The sequence below is a fragment of the Macaca mulatta genome, chromosome 8 (assembly GCF_049350105.2).
Source record: "Macaca mulatta isolate MMU2019108-1 chromosome 8, T2T-MMU8v2.0, whole genome shotgun sequence".
NCBI lineage: Eukaryota > Metazoa > Chordata > Mammalia > Primates > Cercopithecidae > Macaca > Macaca mulatta.
The window spans coordinates 76,835,417-76,859,798 of record NC_133413.1 but is presented as its reverse complement, the minus strand read 5'-3'; the positions used below and the strand labels follow the sequence as shown (position 1 = coordinate 76,859,798).

The window sequence follows — 24,382 nt, the reverse complement described above, 5'->3', positions numbered from 1 at the left end:
GGAGAAGTGGATAAACAAAATGTCATGCACACATATGTTGTCAAAAATCAATGGAATACAATGGAACACTGTTCAGCCTTAAAAAGGAGAAAAATTCTGGCACATGCTACAACATGGATGAACCTTAAGGACCTTATGCTAAGTGAAATAAGCCAGATACAAAGGGACAAACATTATATGATTCCACTTATATGACATATCTAGATAGTTAAATTCATAGACAGAAACTAGGATGATGGTTACCAGGGGCTGCGGAAGGGTGAAATGGGGAGTTTTTGTTTAATGTGTATAGTGCTTCTGTTTTGCAAGATGGAAAAGTTCTAGCAATTGGTTGCACAATAATGTGAACATACTTAACACTTCCAAACTGGACACTTAGAATGTGTAATGGGAGTATACACATTATATACTCCCATTTTCTGTTATACTGTTTATACTAACATTTTTTCTGTTACCTGGCCTGCTTTTTCATTCCTGTTACCTTCTTGGCTCCTAAAGGCACACAAGCTTATTGCTCTTAACAGACACTATAGACACTTAGAATGTGTAATGGGAGTAGTTAAGATGGTAAATTTGTGTTCTGCATTCTTTACTAGAATTAAACATTTTTTAAAATTCAGGCAACATCACATTAAAATCTGGATTTGCAGGTTCTTTGGACAAAGCAGAAATGAACAACCCAGAACTTGCATGGAGAGCTAAGCAGTGTTGTGCCTTGGATTGGGAATGCTTCCTCCCTTCTGCCTGTCTTGGTCAGGGTCACAGTGCCCAACACTCCCTTTGCTGCCCCTGCTGCAAGGCTGGTTTCAGTTGCCACTTATCATTGTGCTTACACAGTTGCTATGCTCAGAGTAAAAAGGAAAGCAAGCAATGTCTTGTATTTATGCTTCTATTAACATTGTTCTGTTACCTGGCCTGCTTTTTCATTCATGTTACCTTCTTGGCTCCTAAAGGCACACAAGCTTACTGCTCTTAACAGAAGGTTCATTTTTAGCATGAAGGTGTCAAAGAAAAGAAAGCAAAATGCTCAACAGAGATTTGGCTTGATTTTTATGTTAAATGTGATGAGTGATTTTTTTAAAGCTAAAGTGTGTCTCATGGCAAGATTCTTGACAGTGAAAGCATGAAACTGCCTTTAAAATTCATTTGAGTACAGATTAGTCCCCAGGATCTTAGCATAGGGGACATAACTGGGTGCAGACTGGTGGATATGTGCTTGTTTGGGTTTGGGGGTCAATGCCAGTAGCCCCCTTTACCTAAATGCATCTCACCCCACCTCTTCTATCTAATGAAACTAAACAAATGCTTTCCTGACATTCACTCTGGCACAAGTTTGGATAGCCACATTTAGGGGGGATGGGGGCATTATTTTTTTAAGCTGCCCGAAAGTAGAAGAGTGAGCTTATTTTAATCAGTGAGCAGTGCCTTTGAGTCTCTAAGTTTCCCAGGGCCTCCATGGCATACCAGCATCAACCCTTCCCCAAATGATCATTCTCTACATCATCCATGACTCTGATCCACTAATGCTTACCTGTCTTGTGTTCCATTCCTTAAGGCTCAGTCAAGCGATAGCATCAAGCTGAGAAGATGCATCGCAATGAAGACATTAATGGATAATGATGGCCTCATGTATGCCGCTGCCAGATAATACTTTACCTAGAAATATTCATGCCTTATCCTGAGGGATGACAGATGCCAGGCCATTGAGGAGATGTTGGGGGCCTTAAGGAAATTTATGCCCAGGCCCCCAGAGCTGGGCTGCCATTTCCTCAATCTCTGAGTGCTGCAGGGAGTGCTGCAGGGACTGCCAGTCAGAAATTCAACCTGACACAGGATCTGGTTACCAATGCACATTAAATGCCTGTCTTTCTGGGTCAATTTAAAGAAACCCTTGCCTATGTATCATGAAATGCCTTTGCCTCAAAGGAATGTGGACAGGAGGGATACAGCTAGACTTAAGGCTGCTGAGTGGGCAACCACCCAGTATCCATCTCGCACCTGCTAGGCTGGGTCAGAGAACCAAAGCCAGATGCTGGAAACAGGTGTAAGTAGGAATGCTGAGACCATGTTTAGAATGTTTATTCAGAAAGACCAAGCCCAAGCATTGGCCTGCTCCCCTACTTAGCATTCCTGAACCTCAGGCTCTTGGATAGTTTAGGTGTTACAGATTCCTAACTGGGAAGGAGAGTACAGCCAAGAACCCAGGCCAGTCACCCATGGTGAGAAGTAACTGAGGCACTATCTCTGACTTACAGCCAAGGGTCAAAGCCTTAGAAACTCTGTTACGCAGCTCTGCCATCATGGGTGTCTCTTTCACAGGAATGCAGACGTTTCTGCTTGGGACAGGGCAATCAAGGTATGTTAAGAATGAAATGTAGAGCTGTGAAAATACAGCACAGCTAGAGGAAGCAGAAAATAGGAACCCCTAAAAAGAGCTCTGGAAGGAAAACACTCGCTAAAATGCATCTTTTGGCCAGGCATGATGGTGCGTGCCTGTAATCCCAGTGCTTTGGCAAGTTGAGGCAGGAGGATTGCTTGAGGTCAGGAGTTTGAGGCCAGCCTGGGCAATATGGCACGACCCTACCCCTACAAAAAACTTTAAAAAAAATTGCTGGGTGTGGTGGCACGTGCCTGTAGTCCTAGCTACTCAGGAGGCTGGGTGGGAGAATCATTTGAACTCAGGAGTTCAAGGTTGCAATGAGCTATGATCACAACACTGCATTCTAGCCTGGATGTCAGAGAGAGATCCTTTTTCTAATAAAAAGAAAAGCATTTTTTCTTGGGGGGATTCACAGCCATACACACTGAGTGATAAAGGGGGTGTGTGGAGTGAACTGACTGGGGGGCTTTGTTGCCATCAGCTGCCTCCTTCTTGCTAAGAGAAAATCGGAAATGAGAATAATTTCCTGAGGCCCATCCAACAAGCAGGAATTAAACTCACTGCTTCCTGACCTGGAGAAGGATGCTGTGGTGTGTACTGTTTGGTTTGTGTCAGGTGTGTTGTCCAGGAATTGATGGGATCAGGGTGGAGAGGACAGGTTATGGAAGTTGATATCACAGCCTGGCAAAACTTGCAGCCAGCATTCTTCTCAGATATGGAGCTGACAGTTGTGTGTCATGTAGAGAGTGTGTATGTATTCTTGTTCTTCCTGAAAAGAGAACTGGATTGCAAAGAATTAGATCATTAATTCTTTACAGACAGGGGCTTCTTACATTTCATTAGGCAAACAGACCCAACAGGTTGCCCTTAAGAATCATAGGAGGTCGACAGTATTATTATCAGTTACAGAAAAGCTCAGACTCAGGAAGTTTGAGGACCTTGCTCAAAGTAACTCTAGGATAAAGTGCCGAGATTTGTTCATAGTGACCAGAAGTCCAAAGGGAAAGAGGGCAGCTGGTGCTGCTGCACACCTAAGACTCGGGACAGGGTCAGCCTCTCCACCGAAGGCAGAGAGAGAGGCAGGTTGGTTGACACCACGGGATGCAACTGAAGGATCGGCTTGCCCTCATTTGCAGTGGACAGCCACATCCCTGCCAGCAGTGGAGGCCTAGAAACGACCCACCTCTGCTTGTGAGGCTGTGCCGATCTAGCCTGAGTGGTGAGTCAAAGCAGAAGAGCCCCTGGTCATGCTGAATTTTGTCTCAGTCCCATTAACCGAAGTGAAGTGGGGATTCATCCACTTTTCTTGAAGATGCTGCCTGGCTTCCATTACGCTGCATGCCCCACTTGGTGGAGGATGAGAGATCGAAAGGCAACAAGCTACTCTGTGATCCTAAGCGAGTCACGCCTCCTTTAGAATCCTCATTTTCCTCCACTATAAAATGAGGAAGTTTAACAGTTCCTACTGTAGTGGGCTGTTGTGAGGTTTAAATGAGAGAATCCTCATGAAAGACTTTGTAGATGATAAAGCAATGGACACACATTAGTTACAGTCAATGCCACGTGCCATCGTTTTTTGAGATGCATTAACACCTTGGTGGACTAACTCTTCACTTCGTGGGCTGTAGTGGGAGAAAAAGTGTACCATGGAAATCACTGAGATACACATATAAAGACAGAAAAAAACCCACAGGATGTACAACACTAACAAAGGCCTTAGGTTAAATCAGAATAATAAACAATTTGAAAACACAGGAAGCTTAGCTCAGCTAGCTATGTCATAACAGCTCCCCCAGAGAGTTCTCCCAGAGCTCGTGTTCATGGAATTGTAGAGTTGTAGGCACAGGTTGCCAGGGGAAATGAATGAATTCATTACCCTACTCACACACAATTTACATTGTATTTTCCTCTTTAAAATGGATACATCCATTTTAGCTTCCTATTAAAGTGACATTTACTTAGGATGCCATTTGATCCTGAGAAATGTAGTCTACAATTTTATTATTGACTTTTTTTTTGTCCTTCTGGTAAATCCCCCAAATTGACAGTTAATAAGAGATATAGTGACAGATATTGGGGGCCTTGAGGAGATTGAGGAGATGGCAGCCCAGCTGTAGGGGCCTGGATGTAAATTTCCTCAAAGCCCCCAATATCTGGCACTTTCTCAGCAGGAAAAAAAAAGCCCAGAAAAACAATATTGCAGTTGTAGGGTGCAAATGAAAAAGCATTAATAATGTTAATGTAATGGTCTCATTCAAACTTACTTGTTAAAAAAAACTTACCCTCTCCTACGATTTTTTTTTCTGGGTAAGAATGTCTGCATCTCACTACCATAGCTTCTTATAATTTCCAGGATTATTCGGCTCCAGACAATGTTTTGGAGTAAACATAGGCCCGTCCTGAGGACTGATCAGTTTTTCTCTATTTTTATCAAGTTGAAATTCCAGCACAGTCAGGGCACCTGGCATATCAGCAATTTGTAAGCTTGAATCTCCTAATTTGTAAAACACGTAGCAATTGCTCTCAGTAGGGATCTCTGTTTGAAAATAATTTGACACCCTGAATCCTTCAATTAAATTTAGAGAACAGAGTTAAATTTTCATTCACTTCCGTTTGTTTTGGAAAATTAAATAGATCATTTCAAAGAACCCAAGACCTATAGTCACACTCATGGGAAATCATGTTCTTAGTCTCTAGTTTTTTTTTAATGCTTTGTAATATCTTGTGAAATTAATCTTCCTCAGAAAAGCAGCTTCCTGGCCCTCTAGCCTCCTGCATCTCTCACCTCTCAGTCTCTAGTGGCAGCTGGAGTGGATGTTTGCACTTGAAATCAGAATGCATAGCTTGGTCTCAAAAATCATTTGCATAAAAATGCTTTTATCTTTTTGCAGGTTACACTCAGTAGAGATGCGGGGCTCACAAAGGTTGTTCCTCCTTGGAACTTTGGCCCATTGTCCATCCTGGCTTAGGAAAATATGAATATTTTCAAGGGCACTGAACCTTGAGTGATGAGAAAGCCTCAGGTCTGGGGACACATGTATTGGTTTCTGAGAGCCTGGGAAATAAACCCTGGACTTCAACAGAGAAAACACTTATCTTGGGATCAATTCTTCAAGAAAATAAATAAACAATGCTAAATATGAATGTACCTAAACAGTTTCCAAATACATGAGGCAAAAACTGATACAGTAAAATAGAAAAATTCAAAATTCTAGTCAAAGATCTCAAAATTTCTCTCTCAGAAACTGACAAAACAGGTAAACTGAAAATCAATATGGGTATAGTAGACTTAAACAACACTATCAATCAACTGCCTTAATTGACAAGTACAGAACACCATACCCAACAACAGAAACACTTGTGTTTTCAAATGCATGTGGAATATTCACTAAGGTTGATCACATTCTGAGACATAAAACAAATCTTAATAAACTTAAAAGGATTGGAAACATATAAAGTATATTCTAGTCTCTCTCCATAACAGAATTAAACTGCAAGTCAAAAAGAAAGATATCTGAAAATCTTCAAATATCTGGAAATGAAATGCCACTCATCTAAATAACCCAAGGGTCAAAGAAGAAACTACAAAGTAAACTAGAAAATGTTTCAAATTAAATAAAAATGAAAATACAGCATATCAAAATTTGTGGGATGCAGCAAAAGCAGTGTTGAGAAGTAACTTTATAGCACTGAAAGCTTATATCAGAAAGCAAGAAAAATCTCATATTAATAATCAGAGCTTTAACCCTAATAAACAGAAAGAGAAGAGAAAAATTAAACCCAAAGCACAAGGAAGAAAATCATTAAGAGCAGAAATGAATAGAATAGAAAAACTGATTTAAAAAAATGGAGAAAACCAATAAAGCCAAAAGCTGGTTTTTTTTCAAAGATAAATAATCAAAGCATTGTGGAAATTATATCGAAGTTGGAGACTACATTGACTTATTTGGAGGCTTCTATTAAAGCTATTATAATCAAGACAGTGTGGTATAGGGGAAGGGACAAACTTACATATCATACATACAAATCAATGGTACAAAATACAAAGTCCAGAAATAGACTCACACATATATGGTCAATTGAATTTCTACAAAAGTATTAAGGTAATTCACTGAGGAAAAGGATAGCCTGTTAACAAATAGTGCTGAAACAAATGAATATCTATATCAAAAAACAAATAACAAACTTTCCTTACCTCATCTACACAAAAATTAACGAAATGATCTTAGACCTGATTTAAGAGCTAAAACTATAAAAATTCTAGAAGAAAACATTGGAGAAAATCTTTGTAATTTTGAGTTAAGGAAAGTTTTCTTAAATGGGACATAAAAAACACAAACCATAAAGAAAAAAATAAATTGGGTTTCATCAAAACTAAAAATGTTTGCTCCTCAAAATATTCTAAGAAATGAATAACAAGCAGCGTGATTGAAATGGTAATAAAAAAAAATTGCCAAAAAAAAAAGAGTCTAGGACCAGATGCATTCACAACTGAATTCTATCAGACATTCAAAGAAGAATTGGTACCAATCCTATTGACACTATTCCAAAGGAGAGAGGAAAAAGGAATCCTCTTTAAATCATTTATGAAGCCAGTATTACCCCAATACCCAAAACAGGGAAGGACATTACAAAAAAAAGAAAACTACAGACCAATATCCCTGATGAACATAGATGCAAAAATCCTCAATGAAATACTAGCAAACCAAATCCAATAGCATATTAAAAATTCAGTCCACCATGATCAAATGGGTTTCATCCCAGGAAAGCAGGGATGGTTTAATGTACATAAGCCAATAAATGTGATATGCCACATAAACAGAATTAAAAACAAAAATCACATGATCATCTCAATAGATGCAGAAAAAGCATTTGACAAAATCCAGCATCTCTTTATGATTAAAACCCTCAGCAAAATTGGCATAGAAGGGACATACCTTAAGGTAATAAAAAACCATTTACAACAAAGCCACAGCCAACAAAATACTGAACAGGGAGAAGTTGAAAGCATTCCCCCTGAGAACAAGAACAAGACAAGGATGTCCACTTTCACCATTTCTATTCAACATAGTACTGGAAATTCTAGCCAGAGCAATCAGACAAGAGAAGGAATAAAGGCATCCAAATTGGTAAAGACGAAGTCAAACTGTTGCTGTTTGCTGACGACAGGATCGTATACCTACAAAATCCTAATGACTCATCCAAAAAGCTTCTAGAACTGGTAAATGAATTTAGCAAAGTTTCAGGATACAAAATTAACGTACACAAATCAGTAGCTTTGTTATATACCAGCAGCAACCAAGCTGTTCTTGATCAAATTAAGAACTCAACCCCTTTCACAATACTTGAAAACAAACAAACAAACAAACAAACAAAAAAAACCCTTAGGAATATATCTAACCAAGAACCTCTACAAGGAAAACTACAAAACACTGTGGAAAGAAATCATAGACGATACAAACAAATGGAAACACAATCCATGCTCATGGATGGGTAGAATCAGTGACCATACTGCCAAAAAAAATTTAAAATTAAATGCACTTCCCATCAAAATACCACCATCATTCTTCACAGAACTAGAAAAAAGAGTCCAAAAATTCATATAGAACCAAAAAAGAGCCCTCATAAGCCAAAGAAAGACTAAGCAAAAAGAACAAATCAGTAGGCATCACATTACCCAACTTCAAACTATCCTAGAAGGTCATAATTACCAAAACAGCATGGCACTGGTATAAAAATAGGCACATAGACCAGTGGAACAGAATGGAGAACCCAGAAACAAAGCCAAATACTTACAGCCAACTGATCTTTGACAAAACAAACAAAAACGTAAAGTGGGGAAAGGACACCGTATTCAACAAATGTTGCTGGGATAATTGGCAAGCCACATGTAGTAGAATGAAACTTGATCCTCATATTGCACCTTATGCAAAAATCAACTCAAGATGGATCTTAAATCCCTCTTAAATCTAAGACCTGAAACCATAAAAATTCTAGACAATAGCATGAGAAAAACCCTTCTAGACGTTGGCTTAGGAAAAGACTTCATGACCAAGAACCCAAAATCAAATATAACAAAAACAAAGACAAATAGATGGGACTTAATTAAACTAAAAAGCTTCTGCACAGCAAAAGAAATATCAGCAGAATTAACAGACAGCCCACAAAGTGGAAGAAAATCTGCACAATCTATACATCCAACAAAGGACTAATATCTAGAATCTACAAGGAACTCAAACAAATCAGCAAGAAAAAAAAAACAAACAGTCCTATCAAAAAGTGGGCAAAGGACATGAACAGACAATTCTGAAAAGAAGATATACAAATGGCCAGCAAGCATATGGAAAAATGCTCAATCTCACTAATTGTCAGGGAAATGCAAATCAAAACCACAATGCGATACCACCTCACTCCTGCAAGAATGGCCATAATCAAAACATTAAAAAAAATAATAATAAATGTTGGTGGGGATGAGGTGAAAAGGGAACAATTTACACTGTTGGTGGGAATGTAAACTAATACAACCACTATGGTAAACAGTTTGGAGATTCCTTAAAGAACTGAAAGTAGATCTACCATTTGATCCAGCAATATCACTACTGGGTATCTACCCAGAGGAAAATAAGTCATTAAACGAAAAAGATACTTGCACATGCATCATATGCATGTTTATAGCAGCACAATTCACAATTGCAAAAATATGAAACCAGCCCCAATGCCCATCAGTCAATGAGTCAATGAGTGGCTAGAGAAAATGTGATACACACACACACACACACACACACACACACACACACATATCATGGAATACTACTCAACCATAAAAAGGAATGAAGTAATGGCATTCGCAGAAACCTGGATGGAATTGGAGGCTATTATTCTAAGTGAAGTAACTCAGGAATGGAAAACCAAACATCATATGTTCTCACTTATATGTGGGAGCTAAGCTATAAGGATGCAAATGCATAAGAATAATACATGGGACTTTGGGGACTTGGGAGAAAGAGTAGGGGTTGGGGAGGGATAGAAGACTACACATTGGCTACAGTGTACGCTGCTTGGGTGCACCAAAATCTCAGAAATCACCACTAAAAAACTTATTCATGTAATCAAACAACACCTGCTCTCCCAAAACATATTGAAATTAAAAAAAACCTAAAAATTAAAAGAAATGAAAGGGAAAGCCACAGACTGGGAGAAATTATTTCCTATTAAAATAAGGAAATTTTATCAAGAACACATAAAGAACTTCTCTCTAAGAAGATAAACAACTGAATAAAAAGTTGGGCAAAAGATATGTACAGTTACTTCACCAAAGAATATATAAAGATGACCAATGAGCACAAGAAAAGGTGCTAACCATTAGTCTTTGTCAAAATGCAAATTAAAACCATAAAGAGATACCATGCATAATCATCCACCCAGAATAGCTGAAATATGAAAGACTGACACAATACCATGCACTGGTAGAACATAGAGTAGGTAGAACTCTCTTACCTTGCTGGTGGAAACAGAAAAAATTGAATAACCACTATGGAAAACTGTTTGACAGTTTCCTATGAAGTTAACCACAAATTTACCATACAATCCAGCAATTCCACTCCTTCATTTACTCAAGAGAAATGAAAACATGTATTCACACAAAGACCTATATGTGAGTGTTCACAGCAGCTTTATTTATTATAGTCAAAGCTGCTAAGAACACAAACATCCATCAAGTGATGTATAGATAAGTAACTAGTGACATACCCACACAATAGAATACCACTTGGGAATAAAAAGAACTGAGATACTATACATGCCACAAAATAAACAAATCTCAGAAGCGTTATGCTAAGTGAAAAAAAAAGCTAGTTATAAAAGCATACAATACTGTATGTTTTCATTCACAGGACCATTTGGAACTGGCAGAACTATAATGACAATTAAACGCATCGGTGGTTGCCAGAGGCAAGGATGCAGGGAAGGGATATGATGGTAAAGACACATGAGGGAACTTTCTGGGGTGATGAAAACATTCTACATCTTAACTGTGGTGGTAGCTATACAATGCTACATATTTGTCCAAACTCACTGAACTGTATAATTAAAAGGTAAATTTTAGTGTATGTATATCTCAATAAAGTTGATTTTAAAAATCACATCTTTCATTTCTTTTTTTTTTTTTTTTACATCTTTCATTTCTTCATCCATTGAATGTTCTGTGTCTGCCTCTGCTGTGTACATCCTGTCTTTGCTATACTGAGCAGTGAGGTCTGTAAGTACCTTTAGGTGACTTCAGAGTGGAGTCATCATGGATGTGGAGTTCATGCAATCTGAAGGAGGTAATAGCAGCTGTGTAAACACTCAGCTAAATGAGTGTCTAGGGAGAAATCTGGAAAATGGTTTGGGAAATTGGGATTTATGTAAGAGCTTCAAGTCAAGAAATGCACTTTGAGAAATGCAATGGACTCTCTATCTCACTGAGAATCTGTTGTAATTATTGTCACTCATAATGACTTGTGTCAGGCCTAAGTCCATAACCCTCCCAATGAAAATACCCGAAACCAATTATAAAATTCCTAGTACTAGATTTTACACTGCCCCGTGTAAAAATAAATGAATCTATTCATTGAGTAGTCTCTTTATTTTCCTGATGAGAAAACTGAGGCTCAAAGAACTTAAATGCCCAGAGTCAGACACTGAAGCAGCTCCAGGACCAGATCTGAAGTCCTTTCTTCTAACTTCTGGATCCTTCCACAGTCTTGAGCTTTGGCAAAATTTCTACCCAATTTGTTTGTCTATTTTTCAGGCTTGAAGAATAGAATGTGAAAAGTGGATATTTTTGAAACAACAAATCGCTATAATATAGTAAAGCTTTTAGGGCCTCTTATCACAGCAACTTTGTGTTCTGGTGAAATACTGAGCTGTGGTTCTATATAGAGGCAGAAATTGCAAAGATTTCAATGCCAAAGTCCCCATCTCCAAAGCAATTGGCTCTGGCTGGAGTGTTTGTGTCTGTGTGTGTGTGTGTGTGTGTGTGTGTGTGTGTGCGCGCGCGCGCGCGCTCATGGTGGGGAGATCCTCTTACCTTGAGGCAGCTGCTGTGTCCAGCTCAAGTATCAGCCAGAGCAGCTGCTGAGTTAATCCACCAAATAAAGACACATTTCTCTGGAAATGCCTGTTCCCTGCTTAGCTCCCATTAAATGGTTTGGGCAGATTCTTCCAGGTGAGGCCACTAAGCTGCACTGGAAAGGGAGGAAGGAGAACTGGGAGGGGGCTTTCATTGCTGCTGCTCCCACCTCTATAACAATTTAATTCCCACACATAGCCCCAGTAAAATGCCCAACTGTCCATGGGGAGTGGGTGGGGGGTGGAAGCAGACTGGAAAAGCAATGGCCATAAGAAGGCATGCCCGAGAGAAACGGCCTCACAGAGACTGCTTCCAAGGCAGCCAACCCGTCTCACAGCATCCTTCTCCCACCTTATTCATGCCTTGTTTTCTGAGGTTGACTAGGGCACGGTGTAATTCTTTCAAAATAAATTTTAAAATTAACATATGAAGTAAATCAAAGTTTACTTCTACCAAACTCTCTTTGCATTGAATGAGAATACAGCGGGCCTGGCTGAGAAGGGCAGAAACTGAGAGGATGACTCTGCAGGTAAAGATCAGTTCATGAGTGAGGGCTTTGCACAGTTTTCTGGGAGGACTGGGGTGTGCGGAGGTTCCAAGTGCATCCTGTAGAAGCCCGAGGAAACTGGGGCCTTTGATGAGTTCAAATTCACCACAAGACTGAATCCAAACCTTGCTTTTTCTTAGAGAATGCCCAAGGGGGAGCTACAACACTCTTCTGATCTAACAAGAAGTAGTGGTCCTGTTCATCACTGGTAGAGGAAGTTGATGTTTGTTTTTTGCCATGAAAGGTTTTTTGCCTGTGTACTTGGGTGAAGAGAGAAGGTACATGATAAAGTAGAAATTGTTCAGCACCAGAAACCACAGGCAGTAAAATCAAGGGCATGTTTCACTATGTACATGGATATGAGGAAAGCACCAAGAAAGAGAGCATTTGCTTCTAAAGGGTTTGCAGTTCAGCCGTTGTGGACTGAATATAGTTTACAGGTCAGCAAGTGAGCCTGAGATGCTTCTGAGTTTTAAAGGCAACATTACTCTGACATGGGACCACCTGGTAAAGAGAGATAAGACCACCACTGAATCAAGGAGAACTCTTACCACATCCTAAATGTTCAAGGTAAGCCTAGTGATGAAAAGGGAAATTCCAACACTCTAACCTTGAACTGGACAAATATGAATCAGGTAAACTGGGTTCTGAAGTGGTGAAGCTGAATCAGGCCTGCAAAAAATTCTCAGAGGCCGGGAATTTGCTGCTATAGCGAGGTCTCTATCAACCTGCCCATATCCCATTTCTGGGATCAAAGAGTAGTACTCCATCATGAATAGGTGTCCTTCTCTATGTGAAAGGCCCTTCCTCAAACACCAAGAACTATACAGCAAGGTTCTTTGAAATACTGGATGTCAACACCCTCCCCGCACCTGCTCCACCTGACCCACCCTCCTTTCCCCAGGCAGGCATGTGGATGTCAGCATACATGACATGAGCTCAGTGGATGGCAGCCTTGAAGCATGACACTCCCTCTGCAGCCTCAGAGAAGCAATACAAGACATATATGTAGTGACAAAGCCCCAAACCCGAATTCTTGGAATGTAAACAGAACCCTTCAGACAATTATTCAGATCCACAATTAGGTCCTGGTTCCAATAAAGCATGGAGTTTTCTCTCTCACCATTTGCCCCCCTGAGTCCATGGCCAATACATCCTCCCACTCCTCTTTACCAAAGATAATGTCTGGAAGAGTTGGGCAGCTGAGCAGACTGTAAGGACACTCGGGACACTCTAGGGTGCACAGGTTTCCAGCTGACATTGTGGGCAGGTCCTGCTCACACACAGTTGCAGACACGGCAGAGACCAATGGAGACACCACCGCCATTGCTAAGCACATGGCTAATGAGGCAGAAAGTCTATGATGGGAGCTTCCAGAAGAGTCAGTGTCAACCCAGGGAAAAGTCAGTGAGCCAGAAATAGCCGAGGCCTTTGAGCACCACTGACCCTGAACTGCCTGTGAGTTACAGGCACAGGGAGCTGGGTCTCAGGCCTAGCAGGGTCATTTACACAAAAGTACATGGAAGTTGGGCTCTTTAAATATTATTAATTAAACTGAGAGCTTTCAAAAGGGTATTAAAGGATTAGGATGTCAGTCCTCAAGCAAATCTCATAACAGCAATCAAGCAAAGGCTTGGCTATGAGAAGGGTGACTAGAAAATAATACACACAGACTGCTTGATGACTTTATGGCTTAGTTCTTTGGTTCTAATTCCTGATGGCTGGTAAGTGCACATTGATCCTCTGGCTGTTAATTCATTCAGGTCTCACGTGGTTGCAATTCCCCAGATACTTCTTCATTCAGGGCATCTTTCTCTCAGGGACCTCCTCTCCCAGGAGAAATTCTGTAGAGTCTGAGGATTCAAAGAGAACCCACCTGCTCACCTGCATAGGAACTGCCTAGAACAGCATCCCACCAGGAGTCACTTGGCCACCTCCTGGGCATCTCTGGTGTAAGCAGATGAAATGCTTCTTCTTAATCTATGGAAACCTGCATTTTCCTGCAGAAGTCCTTTGCCGCTCCTTTCTCTACAAGCAGTAAGTCCTCACGGCATTATGGACATTTGAAACTGGTCTCCCTTAATGACCATTCTGGAGGGTTTGCTCCTCCTGGATTACTGAATAATTGCCCATGGAGTCACTGTTCTCGGTCAAGGTTCCCCTCCATGCAGGAATAGATAATGGAGCAATTCTCCTCAGGAAGAGGTCTTGAGGCAGTTGCATTGTGGGAGCTTGAGACCTCCAGTATAATCTGAGAACAATGTTATTTTGGGAGGACTGAGCCTCAAGATTTGGGGAGAAATTAATCTCTGGGCCTACAGAAGAGGAACATTATGGAAGAAACTATGTGAAATGTTAGTCAAGGGAAAAGAAAATATTTCCTACCCATTAAAGTAAAAATCAAGCACTGAATCTGACTCCAGATGTAGTGAAGTATAAGAAAAGCCAAAAGCGCTAGGCAGATTACTAACTCCTGTGAGAAAACAAGAAGAAAGCTTCACTGATATTATCACAAATAATTATTTTCAACATTATTTCAATGGACTTTTCGTTTTGGTTTGAGCCCTACTGCATGCTCTTCATGGGGTAGTGCACTGCTGTTTTCAGAAAACAGCCCCTCCGCACTCAGCTTCTACCACCATGTATAAGAATTGCCATACATTTTCTAGAAATAATCAGTCTACTGCATCTTTTACCTAAAAACTACCTCAAAAGATTTCTTCACACCAAACATTTATTTTTGTCACTTTTATCTGTGAAAATAAACATCCAACCCCAAACCATGTTACTTTTAATTTTCCAAAATCATTTCCTTTTATTACCTCCTGGAACTGAAGTCTACTTGAGCAGATACAAACAAAATAATAAGTCATTTTCTGATTTGTGAGAACATGTTGTTTGTGGTTCATAATCAATCACCTGATGACCCAGGAGCATGAAACTGGAGAGTGCTTTCAGGCAGCCTCTTGCCTGGGCAACATTCACACCTCACACATCATTTAAGAATGCTCATGAGTGTGGAGTCACCATGAACATTCTTCCTTGTGAAGAAATTGTAAAAGAATTCTTCTGTGGACTCTTCGAGACATGCAAACATCTAACCAAGTGTTAGGGGGAAGACATGGACTTCAAACTCATTATATAAAGAAAGAGTCTCTTGAAAAAAATCTCTATGGAGGAGCACCTGTGCTTTTTCCATTTCCAGGAGCACATGCTTACAAAGCACAGGTTTAATCAAGCCAAGACTGTCTCTGTCTAGCTGTAGCAAGCACACTCCAAGAATCCATGAATCAGAGGTTATTCTCCAGAACAGACTTAAAACTCAATTCAAGTGTGCTCCTTGGGGGTTGCTGGGAATGACACAAAAGCAGGGGATTAGTCTTTGGAAGCCCAAGGAGGACACAGGGAAGGCTGAGCAAAGGCAAGTGGCCATTGGTAAGGAGGACTAGGGAGGGACACAGCCAGTCACTGCAGATGAAGCAGCGCTCAGCAGCATGCCTAAGGGCCAGGCTCACTTGCGCCCTTCCCCTGGGAAGCCAGGTGTGAGGTCACCACACACCAGCAGAGTGAACTCAAATTTGTTTTGTTTTATGTTTTCTTTTATATAGAGCTCAAAACAAGCCAACATTTGGGGGATGAGTCATTTCTGTACTTTTCCCCTGGCTGAGGTTTCTCTCTGCCCCTTTGAAAGCCCTTTTTCTTCTTGCTGTGGCCTGTTCCAGTGGGACCCTAGGGGGCGCGGGAAAACATAGACACAAGTGCATCATCACTAACCTGAGAAGTAGCTGCAGGTGCACTAGTTTCCTTACCACTCACAGCTGCCCTCTCACTCGTTGCGGCTGCTGCCACTTCTGCCTTCTGCACATTCGAATCCTCAGAACCTGGAGGCCCTATTTGCCCCAGACCTTCGCTCCCTGGGGTGCAAGGTGGGTTGGTGGTGGCTTTCCGGGTTTGGCCTTTATACCAACTAGGGTAAAACAAGGGATCCGCAGTTTCCGCTGCTGCAGGGACTGGAGTTTCAGACTCTGTGGTCTGCTCAGAGCCAGTGGGCACAACCTCCCCCTTAATCAGAACAGATAAATTCAAAAGTAAAAAAAAAAAAAAAAGAAGAAGAAGAAAAAGCAGTCGATTTTAGTTCCCTTTGGGTTTGAACACTGCGCGCTCCCTGCATGCAGTGCCTTGGTGGCCGTTTTCGTTCATCCCACCCTCCAGAAGCGCTAAGGGCAGAATGGTGCCCACAGTGCCCCTCTGTCCAGCATCTGGATGTCTGCCCTCTTCTTTTCTGAGCTTGTCTTTCACTTGTTGGGAGCCCAGGCAGGCAGAAAGCAGAAACCTCAGTGAATGTTGCTTATAAAATATCAGATATGGGAAAAGGGTCAAACTATTGACTAGAATAATTTGTTGGCATTATATGTGAGTCCCCAAAGCCTCATTATAAAAAAACAAAAATTAATCTTATTGATCAAGTCCAACCCTCACTTAGTTACTACCTTTTTCAATTTTAGTACAACTGGAATGCTCAGAATTGAAAAATTCTAGACTATAAATGTCATTTTAGCCTGGTTTCCTGTGGAGACAGAGCATGGAAATACAATTCCATCTCTGAGATCCCCCTCTGAAGTTTCAATCCACTTCAAAAGCAGTAGTGGAAGCAGGACTCCTCTCTGATGAGTCTGCACTGCCTGCAAACTCAACAGGTTGTGATCCTGTCTGCTGAAGTGTCATGGAGTCTGCACAAGGGCTTGAAAACTGGACAGTGACATATTAGAAACACGAGGTCAAACAATTAGATGCAGCATCTGGGGTGAGCTTATTTCCTAAGATATGTTTTAAACAATTCTGTCAACACACAATCTCATCAAATGACAAATCCATAGAAAACCAGGCTTCATTGTTTGCTCACTGAAGGAAAAATACATAAATTGTATTTCAGGGTGAGCAACAGGAACATAAATTAGTGTAGTTTCTCTATTTACCCCCTCAATTAGCTACAGAAAATTCAAAGTTCTGAAAGTATAATCACTTTTATTTCTTACCTTATGTGCTATTTATTTCTCATCCTATACCCCACATCTACATTCACTAAGTAGCAAAGAGCAGACCCAGTTCCCATGGTATCAGCTCTCAATGAATTAATACGACACACAGATATGGACACACACACACACACACACACACACACACACACACACACACATGATTTCCAGACAAAGATTGCCTCAGATCTGAGGGCATTACTGGTGGGAAAGTTGTATTAAATTAAGTTTTGTTAACTAACAATAACAACGAAGAATCTGTTGAATCACCTAGAGGACTTTTCTCCCCGACATGAGGACTGTCCTGAAATCTTTTGTCTACCACATACAAATGTCTGGCATATAGTTATCTTTTTCTTAAGGCAGAATAGGGTAAATTATTTAGGCTATTCAGTAAGGAGACACATCAACGTGCCCTGCAGAAAGAGACTCAGGGGGGATTACCTGTGTCACAGGGGCATCCGCAGCAGGTGGCAGAGCTGGAGGTGGCTCTGGAGAGGAAACTGGAAGTGCCTCAGGGGCAGCCTGCAGCTCCACCTGAGAGAGCTCTGAAGCTTTTTCTGGGCTTTCATCTTCTCCTGGAAACTCTGCTTGAACAATTTCTACCTCTTCCACTTCTACTGCTTCTCCTCCCACTTCTCCTTCTCCTTCTCTTTCTCCTTCTCCGCCTTCTTCTTCTTCTTCATCTTCATCTTCTGGAAAAGTAAGGTATCTTGTAAATTGTTATAACTATCCCTGCAGCCATGGACACAGTTAATGGCCAGTGCTTATAGCCCCAATTACGGTCAAGGCTAGGGAAGTTCTCTCCCACAGACATTTGACAGTGGTCCAAGTATGCCGTGCCAGGACTTTGTGCTTCTAGTGGAATGTGGACTGGACAAATGTGAAGGAACCATCCCCATCCTCCTTGTTCTCCTCCCCAGTACAGAGTCTTCACCTCTGCTGTGCATCATGCCCCTCACCTTCCAGAGCCCGTCCACATTTTTATTACAGTCTGCCACATCTACAAGCTCCCAGAGGCCTGGGATTGCCACTTATTTATCTCTGTCACATTAAATGGAAGTGCAACTCTCTTCCCTATCTTAGAAAACATACAAAACCCTTTTGTCATTTTAGCTTTCTATCTCTGTTGTTCAGTGAATACTGACTTTTGCCATAATTAATGTCATGACTCTTTTATTTATTTATTTATTTATTTATTTATTATTTTTTGAGACTGAGTCTCGCTCTGTCGCCCAGGCTGGAGTGCAGTGGTGCGATCTCGGCTCACTGCAACCTCCACGTTCTGGGTTCAAGTGATTCTCCTGCCTCAGCCTCTGGAGTAGCTGGGATTACAGGCGTACACTACCACACCCGGCTAATTATTTTTGTATTTTTAGTAGAGATGGGGTTTCACCATGTTGGTCAGGCTGGTCTCGAACTCCTGGCCTCAAGTGATCCACGCGCCTTGGCCTCCCAAAGTGCTGGAATGCTGTGACTCTTTTCCTGACCCACTGATCTTAATATTCCCTCAGGCGACATTAAGGACAGACAATGTTAAGCAATTTTTTAAAAAGATATGTCCTGAAGATCTGCCTTTAAAATTTTGTCTGTGGATGTTGGTGCAGCCTCATAGCATTACCAGTGTTCTAGCTGAGGGGTGTGAACATCTAGATGGGCTAGCATGAGTCAAGGTGATCAAAGTTTTGGTCAGCCCCAAGATTATTTTTCACTTTTCAATTATTTAATCAGGATAAAATCTCAGAAATGGGATTTCTGGGCCAAAAGGTAGGAATGTGGTTATAGCTCATGGAGTATAACTGATCACACAGACCCAGGTTTATGTCCAGGTTGTGACTTATTTTATTTATTTATTTATTAGACTGAGTCTTGCTCTGTCACCCAGTCTGGAGTGCAGTGGCACAATCTCGGCTCTCTGCAACCACTACCTTCCAGGTTCAAGCGATTCTCCCGCCTCAGCCTCCCGAGTAGCTGAGACTACAGGCGTTGGCCGTCACACCCAGCTAATTTTTGTATTTTTAGTAGAGGCGGGGTTTCGCCATGTTGGCCAGGCTGTTCTCAAACTTCTGACCTCAGGTGATCCGCCCACCTTGGCCTCCCAAAGTGCTGGGATTACAGGTGTGAGCCACCGCGCTCGGCTGTGACTTATTCTATGAGTTGTTACTGTTCTTATCCTCTCAAGTTTGATTAGGTTGATGTGCTGCAATATCTATCCCAGATGCCTCTTATGTATTGGTTTTATCTCATCTTTAACCTTGCTCCTGCCGACACTTAATATCATTTTGGCTAACGCTGTGTATAGCATTGAAGTTGAGATATCATCATTACATCAATTATGAAGCATTTGCTTATCCAGAGTCAAATACTCAACTTGACATTAAAATAGACACCAGGCTGGGCACGGTGGCTCATCCTGTAATCCCAGCACTTTGGGAGGCTGAGGCAGGTGGATCACCTGAGGTCAGAAGTTCAAGACCAGCTTGGCCAACATGGAGAAACCCTATTTATCTAGTAATACAAAAAGTAGCCAGGTGTGGTTGCTGGTGCCTGTAATCCCAACTACTCAGAAGGCTGAGGCAGGAGAATCACTTGAACCGGGGAGGTGGGGGTTGCAATGAGCTGAGATAGCGCCATTGCACTCCAGCCTGGGCGACACAGTGAAAGTCCATTTAAAAAAAAAAAAAGCCACCATATATGCAAAGCTAAATGAACACCGTCAACAAACGATGTGATCCTGTAATGAAATAGAGCTTCACATTGGATATGATCCTTGTAAAGTTGTCGACTGATTCTGGAGGTGATTCTGAATCCCCGCTTTCCTCCCACCCGACTCTTTGGCAGCTTTCACACACCTGCAGCTTCGCCAAATGGTCAAAAGAATAACAAACCTCTGTAAAAGTCAATTTCACGTATTATCTTTTCTTCCCTATTGAGGTTGACTGTGAAGTGGTTCATGTTCTCATAGCCATGTTCTACTTTCTCCATCTGAAATGCCTTTGATGCTTCGGAGATTCTGCAACAAAGACAAGTTGTCACTTTCTGTCACTGTTTAAAATTGGATAGCCTTGGGTAAAGGTGAAAATATGCATTTTTCCATAAAATAAAAAGTTCTTACTTTTGTAGCAGGGTTTTGGCATTCTGTGAAAGCAAACAAAAGATAGTCTTACTTAAATTATTTCCATAAAAGACAGTGGTAAGACAATTATTTCCTTTGTTGACTCTGAGAATCTCATAGCTTAGTTTCTAAATGTCATAAATAACTGCTGTCTTATACCAGAACCCTCTTAGATTTAAGCAGTATCACAGACATGGTTTTTAAGTTGTTAGATAGATGAATATGTAAGTATATGGGGTTTATATTTTAGTTGGTAAAATAAATAAAAACTGAAATGTACATAAAATAATAACAATGTGATAACTAATTTTCCAGCACCCACCTTTTGGGTTGTTACTTTGGTGCCAAAAAGAGACTTACCTGCAGAAACACTGCCATTTCTGGCTCATCCATGAACTGAATTCCTGACTCAACCAACTTTGAGACGTTTTCCAAATGATCAGAATACTTCTTGATCAGAGCACGGACGTGTTCCAGTTTCTCCCCTTGGGTTCGGGTAATGACTTGGGTCATTTCATTCTTCCTCTCCTCCAAAATGCCGTACAGGTAATCAAACTTCTCACAAAGCTCCTGTTTCTGTTTTCTGCAACATTCCTATTAGTTGGGTTAGCTAGTGTTAGAAACTATTTAAAAGAAAGTCAATTTGGAGAAATCACCTAGTCATCTTGGGAAAGAAAAACATTTACTTATGTAGGATATTTTTTTCTTTTCCCTGAAGTTGTCCATTTAGGTATGGACACCCACTATGTTGGTGCTTTGGAAATTCCATTTTTAACAAATTTGATATTTAGACTATCTAAAAATCAATTAAATTGGCTACATGAATCAATGGTTTTCCAATCTTCTGTTCTTTATAAATGAAGAATTTCATAGAAATAAAGAATGATTTTCTTTTATATTATATTTGGGTTACATAGGTTATAGGTTATATTTTGCTTTGGAATGTGTGTGCAAGGAAAATGCTATGATACTTCCTGGTTTGTACCTTCAAGTCTCTTTCTGCTCCACCTATACCAATATTGTCCTAGTTTCAGTACTCCTATATAGATTTTGTAGCTTCCCAAGGGCCTCTGCAGCCAGGATTCCCTCCTCCCAGCCAACTCACACGCTGCAACCAAGTTAATTTTCTCAGAGTACAGTTCTAATCATGTTTTTTTTTTTCTTTCCTATCTTTCTTTTTGATACAGAGTCTAGCTCTGTCGCCCAGGCTGGAGTGCAGTGGTGCGATCTCGACTCATTGTAACCTCCACTTCCCAGGTTCAGGCAATTCTCCTGCCTCAGTCTTCTGAGTAGCTAGGATTACAGGCACCTGCCACCACGCCCAGCTGATATTTGAATTTTTAGTAGAGATGGGGTTTCACCACGTTGGCCAGGCTGGTCTTGAACTCCTGACCAAAAGTGATCTGCCCACCTCAGCCTCCCAAAGTGCTGGGATTACAGGCGTGAGCCACCATGCCCGGCCTTAATCATGCTTTTTGCTATGATGACTCCCCTTTACACAAAGAATAACATTTAAACTTCATAACTAGCTTTCAAGACCCCTCCATGATCTGGTTCCAATTTCTCTCATAACTTTCTACTATCCTCTATTGTATACCCTGAATTCCAGCAAAAATAAACCACTCACTTTCTTTGTTCATGCTTTCCCCTCTGTCTGCAATGTTCTTCCCCAAGTCACCACTGCAAACTCTAAGCAATTCAAAGACATTGTTGGACTACCACTTCTTCCATAAAGTGTCCCTTGATGTTTATGGCTGAATGCAACCTTTTAACTTTCTGAAATCTCATAATAGTTACCATTGATAGCATATATCTATATCTACCAGATCCTTATTTATCCAATACTGTCTAAGAATGGGAAATAATGCATCCGGTCTATGCTCTTGGAGAGAAAGGCTCTGTTGGAAGTCTGGCTTGCACGTTTGTGTTGTGTGACTGAAGTATCTCCAGTACCATCCAGATCCCTTTACTCTGGGCCCATCTTTAAATCATAATTAATTATCCAGTTCACATAGTCATTGGCCTTTTGGTTTTTCAATCCCTGGTAAGCTTGGTGTGCATGTATGCCAGTCTCCTTGGACTTGACTGTCTCTGGGTCCAGGATCTTTCTAGCTGAGAGCAGGTTGTGAGCCATAATGATCTAACCTAGCTCTCCTGCACAGTGAGAGCTTCTTGGGAATCCAGCAAATTTATTTCTGACATCTCTGACCATTCTATAGCCTTTATTACATATTCTTTCATTTTGGTAAACACTGAAGTCTTTTGTGTCATGTATTGCTTTCTTCCTTTACGTGAATTTCTTAAATATCTAAACTATATTTTTCTTGAGGGTAGAATCTGGGTCTGCCTAGGACACACAGCACCTTGGATAGTAACTGTTCAGAAAATATCTGTTGAATAGATTTTGTGGGGTTTTTTTTTTGTTTTTTTTGTTTGTTTGTTTGTTTTTTTGAGATGGAGTCACGCTCTGTCGCCCAGGCTGGAGTGCAATGGTGGGATCTCGGCTCACCGCAACCTCCGCCTCCCAGGTTCAAGTGATTCTCCTGCCTCAGCCTCCTGAGTAGCTGGGATTACAGGCACATACCATCTTGCCTGGCTAATTTTTGTATTTTTAGTGGAGATGGGGTTTCACCATGTTGGTCAAGCTGGTCTCAAACTCCTGACCTCATGATCCACCAGCCTCGGCCTCCCACAGTGCTGGGATTTCAGGCATGAGCCACCACACCCGGCGGAATAGATTTTGTTTAATGTGTTTCGTTTCCTCTCAATTTCTCTACTATTCTCAGTGTGGAGTTGGGGAGAATGACCTAAACCAAATTGTTGATTATGAAGATACTCTGCAAATGTGCAAGAAATATATCCTTCATTCCATGGCCTTTCTTGGTGCACAGTCAATTCTCATCACAGTTCCTAACCAAATTATAATGCATGGAGATCCAGTGGTGCCAACCATTTTAATAGTAAATGACTTACCACTGGCATCCACCCATGCATTCATGGATTTAACAAACAATGCATGTCATTTGTGTCATGTATCATGCAAGACTCTGGGGATCCAAAAAAGAGTTAAACATCATTCCTATTCTCAAGGAGCTCACAGTTCACTAAGAAAGACTATAGACCAATAATGTAATTTGATATGTTAGGCTGAATAATGTAAATATTTTAGAGATCTATACCAGGTGTTTTAGAAGCATTTATGGAATCTTTGTCCAACCCTTTGTGTAGATGGAAGACCTTTTAGGGGAGCCAGAAATGTTGACTCAGGAGGAGTTTCTCAGAGGAGTTAGTGCTTGAGCTTGACCTTAAGGAGGAGTAGGAGTAAAGGAGGTTCGGGAGGGGACGAAAATGCTTGAAGTCCTGGCAGTTGTCAAAGTAATGGAACAACGGTCCATGCAGCATGTCAAGATGTGGAAATTGCCTGGCTTGACAAATTTCCATCCATTTCCAGCCCTTTAGCTTGACAGTTGGACTGTTCAACCAGGCCTAGAAACTGAAACCTATTAGTAGTTTTCCAATCAAACTCTCTTTCACTGTATTATCTTTTGTCCCAACCTTCAGGCAACCATGTGCCCACTGTATACATGAAATAAGCCTCTCCAATATTTAGAAGTTCTACTGTGAACATATGATGGTTTCCAGCTTGTTTCTCCCAAATGAGTTGTGCACTTGAAATATGTATAACATAATGAATATTATATTAAGATGTAATACAGGCAGAAGGTCTTTGATTCACAAAAGTTTTCTCCTATGTGATTTAATATGTGAGAACATTCAAGTTTATGGCAGCCAAGTCATTTATAATGAGACAGATGTGAAGTCATGTGTAATCTAGTGTACTCTCTCAAGTCAAATAAAAATTAAATCATTTATTTTGATCATATAATTTTTTGCTGGTTTAAAGTTTTTTGCAGGAACATGGATGGAGCTGAAGGTCATTTCCCTATGTGAAATAACTCAGAAACAGAAAATCAAATACTGCATGTTCTCACTTATAAGTGGGGACTAAACAGTGGGTACATATGAATGTATAGAGGGAAATAACAGACACTGGTGACTCCTAAAGCAGGGAGGATGACAGGAGGTAAGGGCTGAAAAATTACCTGTTGAGTACAGTGTTCACTAATTGAGTGATTGGTACAATGGAAGCCTAAACCCCACCACTACGATATATCCATGTAACAAACCTGCA

The 24,382-nt window shown here is 40.9% G+C and overlaps 1 protein-coding gene across 6 annotated transcripts in view; it reads right to left on the bottom strand.

Annotated features, from left to right (window-relative positions):
• Nucleotides 1-24,382, bottom strand: part of TRIM55 (tripartite motif containing 55) — a 49,218-nt gene that overhangs the window by 4,948 nt on the left and 19,888 nt on the right. Inside the window, exons 5-10 of one of the 6 annotated variants that reach the window (XM_015145469.3) lie at nucleotides 20,551-20,784; nucleotides 20,191-20,213; nucleotides 19,964-20,088; nucleotides 17,520-17,770; nucleotides 15,814-16,101; nucleotides 14,425-14,512 (exon numbers count right to left, since the gene is read on the bottom strand). In XM_015145469.3, the coding sequence (XP_015000955.3) occupies nucleotides 14,425-14,512; nucleotides 15,814-16,101; nucleotides 17,520-17,770; nucleotides 19,964-20,088; nucleotides 20,191-20,213; nucleotides 20,551-20,784 (1,009 nt within the window). The remainder of the gene's footprint in view (nucleotides 1-14,424; nucleotides 14,513-15,813; nucleotides 16,102-17,519; nucleotides 17,771-19,963; nucleotides 20,089-20,190; nucleotides 20,214-20,550; nucleotides 20,785-24,382) is intronic. The other 5 variants (XM_077943692.1, XM_015145467.3, XM_015145468.3 and 2 more) reach the window with 5 other exon arrangements.